The sequence below is a fragment of the Sapajus apella genome, unplaced genomic scaffold, assembly GCF_009761245.1.
Source record: "Sapajus apella isolate SASKATOON/1434 unplaced genomic scaffold, GSC_monkey_1.0 scaffold160, whole genome shotgun sequence".
NCBI lineage: Eukaryota > Metazoa > Chordata > Mammalia > Primates > Cebidae > Sapajus > Sapajus apella.
Window position 1 is genome coordinate 2,057,397 of NW_022437100.1, and position 8,453 is coordinate 2,065,849.

Sequence of the window (8,453 nt, forward strand, 5' to 3'; positions counted from 1 at the left end):
GAAAAAAAAAAAAAAAAAAAAAAAAAGAAAGTGTTCCTTAAAATGTAATTAAGTCTGCAGGAGTCACTACCACTTGAGTGGTTTCATTTACGTGAAGGAGGAGGAGGGGGGGGAGGAGGAGGGTATTGGTAGGCAGTCTGCCCCATGTAACCTATCATATTGGTAGCTCCTGGAGGCTGTGCAAACTGTTGTGACATCAGTGGCTGTGGCTGCTGCCCAGACCGGCCTATCCCACTAAACTGCTGGCTAGAGCTCTGCGAACTTCTCCCAGTTGAGGTGGTGCTACTAGCTCCGTAAGTGCCAGCACCATATTCTTGAGCTGTATAGCTACTGGTGCCATAAGCAGCTGCCCCATAGGTGCCTTGACCATAGGTGTATTGGCCTGCTTGTGCTCCAAAGGCAGAATTTGGACTTCCATAGCCACTGCCATTAGCATAACCAGCTCTATCAGTTTCACTACGATCCCGATAGCTGGCAGAGTCTCTCCGGCCACCATCCTTGACTCCTCGTAGCCTTCGGTCACACTCATCCTGATACATCAGATTGGGATTGTTGGCTGAGGAAGTGGTCCGGTATCGAGAACGACCACCTAAAGGGAAGATATAAGGAAACTTTTAAGGCCAGATATATGATCTAAACAATGTCAAAATTCTACTGGGTACAAAAGTATTAAACATTAAAGGACACCAGACCTTTTCAACCCTTTTAGGTCCTTAACTTGAGGATAATCAAGAAACATGGTCCTACAATATGAAACTATGAGTCAGGAAGCCCAGATCCTATGTTTCAGTTTCTACCCACCACCCAACAGTGTAAAATGACTGATCTCTCCGTATGGAAAACTGAAAAGCTAATATACTACTAAGCATTTTTGAAAGTACTAAAAAGGCAACCATGACCGGGCACACTGCTCACACTTGTAGTCTCAGGACTTTGGGAGACCAAGGCAGGCAGGTCACTTCAGGTCAGGAGTTTAAGACCAGCCAACAGGGTGAAACCTTGTCCTACAAAAAATACAAAAATTAGCTGGGCATGGTGGCACATGCCTGTAGTACCAGCTACTTGGGAGGCTGAGGCAGGAGAATCGCTTAAACCCAGGAGGCAGAGTTCGTTGAAGAGAGCCAAGATCACGCCACTGCACTCCAACCTGGGCGACAGAGTGAGACTCTTACCTCCACCCCTGCTCCGCAAAAGCAACCACAGAAAAAAAAATTCACAATTTAGCTTAACTGTACACAAGCACCATGTACTTAATATTGTGCCGCAAAAGTAGGACTATTACGACAAACTTCACGTTTTCTTAATTGAAAAAGGTTACAAAAAGCATGAGGCAGTGTCCTTTGTTGTTAGGCAACATACTTAAAGCCTTCGCATGGTTAAAAATAACTAAAAACAAGGCACAATAAGCAGAAAAAGATACCTCAGCAGTACCTGGAAAACTCCAGGACTTACCCTTACCCCCGCCTCCGCCGCCGCCTCTGTGGTCTACTAGCTGCATCAGTTTTGGATTGATAGCCTGATTAGCCTCTTCCAACACTTTGATCAGCTCTCTGGCCTGTTTCAGGTTCCCTGGGGTGAAGAAGGTATAGGCGGTGCCCTTGTTGGTGCTACGGGCCGTTCGGCCAATACGGTGCACATAATCCTCTGAGCTGTTTGGATAGTCATAGTTGATCACAAACTTGACATCTTCCACATCTTCCATGTCGATGAGTCAGTGTGTAGGTTGATGTGGCAGGGAAAGAGAAGGTAAAGGACATGCCAACAACAGGTGGGAAGCACGAATGCAGATGACAGCAAGAGGAAAGAAGGTGAAGTTAGTAACCACTCTGAACAGAAACAAAAAGAGACTCATCCCAACAGAGTAAAAGAGGACTGATTCCTGGGACATGCATGGAAAGTGGCATCTTTATTGGCTGTAGAATCCTAAAGGAATCCCATCCAACCAACCAAACTCCTGCCTCTGCTACATTTTAACCAATACACTGACAGGAGTTACACCAAGATTGGTCTTCAGACCCAAATTCCAATACTTTCCTTTTAAAAACTGGAACATAGAATAAAGTAGTAAACCACTGTTAAGTTACAAGGCCAAATCACTTCTACTCTGTTGGGAGAAGCCTGGCAAAATCTACCAACAACATAACAAACTTACCTTTAAACCAGTCACAGAGCAAAGTAAAAAAAGGAGCTTCATATATTGTATTACTACAATTTAAAGGAAACTTAATCAAAACATTTAGGTTGTTTTTCGCTCTTATATTTTTAAGAAACTGAGTAGAGCCAAAGTTGTTAAGTACACACCTATTTTCCTTTGCAGAAATATCGATTATCTTTCCCCTTTCAATTACAAGAGCACATTACACTAAAATTTTACTGTACTACCAAGCCCAGCTTCTGCCAAAATGAGGATATTTTTGCTCAACTCAAGGTTATTTCAACTCAGCTTGTTTCAATTATCAATGATTGTCTATGTGACCTGGGAAATTAAATTAACAGCCAAAGAATGTGGGAAAAACCATGAAACCTTGAGACAAGTTTAGTATTCTGTCCACTGCTGGGAATTGGGCTGAATAACCTCCTAAGGCTTAAAATGTAAATGTTAGTGTAATGCTTTCAGCTGAATGTCTATTTTTACCTACTTAAACAAACAATTTTAAGAATATAACAAAGAATCCTACTGTTTTGTGGAAAAAAATCTGCATTTTACAAAGAATATTCAGAAAATATCCTAGATAAAACACAGATTTTTGTGATATAAATAATTAAAAAACATTCTCTGTTTGTTACCAGACCGATGCACACTCCCTCCTCCTTTGGGAAACCGCTGCAGCCGATCCCGTCTCTTTGCCTTTTATTTTTGGCGGCCTCCTTTCGAAAACTCCGCCTTCTGACACGGGACCACTGGAGCGCGGGGAGCATGCATCAAGGGTCCGTGGCAGTGAGAAGTCCCCACACACGCTCGCTCTGTGAACTGGCTTAGATGCTTCTCTGTAGCCCCATTTGGTTGCCAAGCGCCGGAGAACCTGGGTTCGGGTAAAAATTTCAGGTCCTCCAACGCCTCCCCCAAGGATAATTGGGGTGATTGTAGAAAAAAATAATTAATAAAAAAAAATAAGTTACATCCAAAGGGTCAGACTGCATCTATTGCCCAGACTGGATTAATTTCAAGGGAGAAAGGGGAGATCATTTAAAAAAAAATCAGCTGTTATTACAGGGCTTGTGAAGAAGGGGCTTTATGTCTGTTTCTTATTACAATAAAGGCTCCTCGGTCTTTACTGACCCCTAAAGTCCTGAATCACACCAGAAAGACGAGAAGGCACTTATCACAGGGGGCAGCTTGAGTCTCCGGCTAGTGTCGTTGACGCCAACAAAGGAAAAAAGAATTTACAGGGCCAGGGTGGATGTAAGACACAGGGTGGGGAATTCTACTCCATGACATCTTCAGAGCTACAATAATGCTCCTTAGACAATTCCACTGCATATGACCATGGCAGCAGAACAAGTTCAATTACTACACTGGATGCTAAGTGTGCTTTCCTAGCAGAAAGCATCAGGGGCTGGAGTCAACAGTTCACATACTAATACTTGGAAGTATTTCTGGGGGTGTTCAATAGAGGGCAGACATGATGCAAGTTCTTCATACTAGAAAGGTGTCCTGTGTGTGCACACACAGCTGGCTGGGGGCACATAGGAGCAAGCGCAGAATTTGGTTTTCTCCAGTCAAGTCTACCCTGATGTTATCTGTGCACTGCCACAATATTATCTTGCTGGCTTTCTAGAAGATGCTGTAGCAGGGTAAGAAATGGAAAGTTAATGTTTTGGCCAGCTGCCTGGGATAAGAACCTTTTGTCTGAAAGGCCCTATGACATGGCCTGAATCTCCACACTAATTAGGAGGGACTAAGTCTAGCCAACAGGCTCATCTAGAGCTGCTTCCGGCCAATGTAGATTTGCCACGGCCATATACTGAGTGATCTGCAGCTGATATCAAAGCTTCTGTTAAAAAACAAAACAAAATAAATTCAATACTTTTAGTTTAACAGTGTGTAGTTTAAACAAAAAAAAAAAAAAAAAAAAGAAAAATAAAAACTATCCCAGTGGAAAGGGAAGTGGTAACCTAAGGATGACTATTATAAAATTATGGGAATCAAAGAACTTACCTGAAGGGAACATTTAAGAGACCATCGCTTGACAGGAAGTGAAAAAAGGCCTGGTGACTCAGCTGAAAATTGCACCCCTGTCTATGAGGTAGAAGCCTTCACTTTCCAGGATCTTGTAGGACATTGGTCAGAATTCTGCCATTTTGGTGGGTTTTCTCCCTCTTTTGATTTTTTACAAGGCAGCAAACAAAGGGGCCCAAAACAAGCACTGATGTTGAGTAACAAGAAACAGACTCGGGTACCTTCCCTCTCCCCTCACTTGGATAAGTGGGGGGTGGGATGAGAGTCTAAGTTATTCTAATGGTAGCCAATTAATTTGGTTTAGAAATGCAAGGGGGAGCAAATATTTTTAATTGTCTAGGCAAGATGCACAAAGAAGCTACCAGCACATAGCAAGCCTGTTTAAAAACCAACCATTACTGAAAGCGTTTATGTAAACTGCTTTCAGGCCTCCGCCTCCTCTCCCAGCAGGCCCAAGTTCTAATGGCACAGATCCAGACATGGCCTCAGAGGGCAGAGGGGCAGAGAGAACTTTCCATCATGGCTGCAGGTCACCACCTCTGAAGGAGGGAATGATGAGTGCAATGGAATAAAAAGCTTCATTACTTTCGTATTCCAGTTTGAATACCTGTTCTCTTTATATTAAATAGTATAAGGGAATAATATGGTACTTCTCACCTTACTTCTTACTTACTAGGCAAATTAAATACCTGTCAATAATTTAAGGATTTCCTTGAAATACAAATAATCTTTTTTAAAATATAGAAGTTCTGAGTTAGATCTGTTTAGCTCAGGATAGTAGCCTAAACTACCATAAAATTCCCTGCATATCTTAAATGGTAATGGGTAAAAAATTCCAGAAAACCATCTTTTAATTAAACTCTTCAATTGGATAACACACCTATGAATAAAAGGACATGGGTAAGAGAAGAGGACAGTCAAATGCCCATGATAATCTGGCCTCAGTAAATTAAACTGGGCAAATATAAATTTGATTGCTGTTCTGATACTATTGTTATAGACTTATTAAATTCCATCTAATAAGCATTCATAAAACTGGACCTCTCTGTATATATCTAGCTTAAACAGACAGGGATAGGGAAAAGATTAAATGAAGAAACTAGTTTACAATAGCTAGGTTTCGTTGGGCTTATTCTATCAAGCCAGAAAACACCACCAGAGAAGTTGAGCCATTCAACTGTCTCTTCTCCCTCTAACTGTTTGAATATTCATGCCCAGGCCCTGCTGCAGACCAAAGCCTGTTTGTTAGGAGCAGGAAGAGACTTTGAAAATAAAAGGGGGGTGGGGGGAAAACCAAAGTTAAAAAAAAATACTGTGGGGAGGGGGAATGGGGAGAATCACGCTTTGTATTCTTTTCTTCAAATATTTATCTAACCACATGTATATATAATTTTCTAAACTTGAAGTTTGATTTTGAAATAACAAATCTTTAAACCAAAAGATATATATACCATTGACAGAGACACCTATCTATACAAACCTAGCCCACGGGAGGCTACATCTGTAGCAATAAGGATGGGTGCCTTTCCAGAACGGAACTCTGTAAAAACAAACAATAATCATCATCAAATAAGCATTCCTAGCTATCTGGTCTGTTTATATTACCATGTTAAAATTTCAAACAATGGTGTCAGAAAATCCCAAGCTCTTATAGATATGAGAGATTTTGAAAATCTTTATTACACTCATCTTCAGCAGGACAATAAACAAAAAGTTAGATAATAAACAAAAAGTTACGTTAAGATAGTATGGCAGTTTGTTACATAATTAACATATGCCAGAATTTTTTCTTTTTTTTCCCAAATGAGGCACAACCAGAAGTTGGGGGGCAATAGAAGGCAAGTTTAAAAGATGTGAAATGAAAATAGTTTAATTCCCACCCCAAGAGGTATGCATATTATTTCTTTTTTGTTTTGAGATGGGGTTTTGCTTTTGTTGCCCAGGCTGGAGTCCAATGGCGTCATCTCAGCTCACTGCAACCTCTGCCTTCTGCCTTCAAGCGGTTCTCCTGCCTCAGTCTCCTAAATAGCTGGGACTACAGGCATGCACCACCACACCCGGCTAATTTTACATTTTTAGTAGAGATGGGGTTTCTCCATGTTAGTCAGGCTCATCTCAAACTCCTGACCTCAGGTGGTCCGCCCACCTTGGCCTCCCAAAGTGCTGGGATTACAGGCGTGAGCCACTGGGCCCAGCTGTGTATTATTTCTTAATATGGTCTCTTCTATTTCACTCAATGGCTTCCCTTAAGAGAAGTCCTGAGGGCTGGGCGAGGTGGCTCATGCCTGTAATCCTAGCATTTTGGGAGGCCGAGGTGGGTAGATCACCTGAGATCAGGAGTTCAAGACCAGCCTGGCCATCATGGTGAAACCCATCTTAAAAAAAAAAAAAAAAAAAAGTCCTAAAAAACAAAAAACAAAGGACTGGCAGGAAATATGCTAAAATATGGATCAAAAATTAAGAAAATTTTTTCTTTAAATATCTCAGTAACTGTTTAATTCTCCCCACGTGGTAATTTTATTTTTATAATCAGAAGGAAACATTTGAAGACTTTATTAAGGCGAATGGTGAAAGTTGTGAAAAAGTTTGCAGAACCAGCTTTGTGGACCTTAAAGAACCATTAGGGGCTGGGCGCGGTGGCTCAAGCCTGTAATCCCAGCACTTTGGGAGGCCGAGGCGGGTGGATCACGAGGTTAAGAGATCAAGACCATCCTGGTCAACATGGTGAAACCCCGTCTCTACTAAAAATACAAAAAATTAGCTGGGCATGGTGGCGCGTGCCTGTAATCCCAGCTACTCAGGAGGCTGAGGCAGGAGAATTGCCTGAACCCAGGAGGCGGAGGTTGCGGTGAGCCGAGATCGCGCCATTGCACTCCAGCCTGGGTAACATGAGTGAAACTCCGTCTCAAAAAAAAAAAGAACCATTAGGACATGCTAAAAGTGCCCTCAGTAATTCAATTAACTACAATAGGAATAAGACAAACTGGCCTTTGGGCCAAATCTGGCACAATGCCTATTTTTGCAAATAAATTTTGTTGAAACAGAGCCACATTATCTCTTTGAGACAGGGTCCCACTCCGTCACCCAGGCTGGAGTGCAGTGGCACACTCTTGGCTCACTCTAACCTCTGTCTCCTAGACTCAAGCCATCTCCCCACCTCAATCTCCAGAGTAGCTGGAATTACAGGTGTGCACCACAAAGCTTGGCTAATTTTTAATTTATTTTTTAATTTTTAGAGACGGGGTTTCACTATGTTGCCCAGGCTGGTTTTGAACTCCTGGGCTCAAGTGATCCACCTGCCTCAGCTTCCCAAAGTGTTGGGATTATAGGCATAAGCCACCAACAATGCCCAGTCCAGGCCATTCTTTACATACTGTTTATGACCTACAACTTTTGTCCTAAAACAACAGCGCTGAGTGGCTATAGCAGAGACCACTATTTGGTCTACAAAGCCAAGCCTACTTATCTATCTGGCCTTTTACAGAAAGTTTGCCTATCCCTGAAATAGAGCATGGACATTCACTTATGGGGGAAAAACAAAAAAATCAACAGAAAATGTTTAGTTTTAAACTTACCATTAAGTACCCAATCTCTTTCTGGTTGACTCTTATCTCCATGGATACACATAGCTGGCCAACTATCAGAAAAAAAGTGACCAAAATTTAAATCTTTTTAAAAGAGGCAATTCAAGCTTTAAAGACAAACGCTATCATGCAATTTTGGTAAGGTTTAAGAGCAAACTGCATGGATAGGCATTATTAAATACTACACAGCATTTACAATATCAATTTAGAAATTTCCAGTAACTATAAAACCAGAAGTGAATGGCCTTAGTGCTATACTCACCCATCTCTGCGCATCCTTCGAGTCAGATCATCACAGCGTCTTTTTGTCTCCACAAATATTATTGTCTTGTTTTCCTTTTCAGCCATTATTTCTTCCATCAGTTGAATCAGTCTGAAAACAAGACCAACAATGCAGTCGTCACACAGGAAGTATCTCTCTATGTATTATGTGGAAGATTATGTCTGCAATACCAACTCCCAAAGCTACAGTACTTTCTTCTCACGTTACCTTTAAAAAATTTTTAATAGCTAATAGACTGGGCGCAGTGGCTCATGCCTGTAGTCCCAGCACTTTGGAAGGCCGAAGTGGGCAGATCACAAGGTCAGGAAATCGAGACCATCCTGGCCAACATGGTGAAACCCCACCTCTACTAAAAATGCAAAAATTAGCTGGGCCTGGTGGTGGAGGGCTATAATTCCAGCTATTC

The 8,453-nt window shown here is 41.7% G+C and overlaps 1 protein-coding gene across 2 annotated transcripts in view; it reads right to left on the bottom strand.

Moving 5' to 3' along the window:
* Positions 1 to 8: 8 nt before the first annotated feature.
* The window catches only part of DDX17 (DEAD-box helicase 17), a 22,698-nt gene continuing 14,253 nt past the window's right edge, over positions 9 to 8,453 (bottom strand). Inside the window, exons 9-13 of one of the 2 annotated variants that reach the window (XM_032266679.1) lie at positions 8,027 to 8,137; positions 7,756 to 7,817; positions 5,661 to 5,720; positions 1,459 to 1,695; positions 9 to 589 (exon numbers count right to left, since the gene is read on the bottom strand). In XM_032266679.1, coding sequence (XP_032122570.1) covers positions 84 to 589; positions 1,459 to 1,695; positions 5,661 to 5,720; positions 7,756 to 7,817; positions 8,027 to 8,137 — 976 coding nt within the window. In that variant the 3' untranslated portion in view covers positions 9 to 83. Of the gene's footprint in view, positions 590 to 1,452; positions 1,696 to 5,660; positions 5,721 to 7,755; positions 7,818 to 8,026; positions 8,138 to 8,453 lie in introns of both variants that reach the window. The other variant, XM_032266678.1, reaches the window with a different exon arrangement.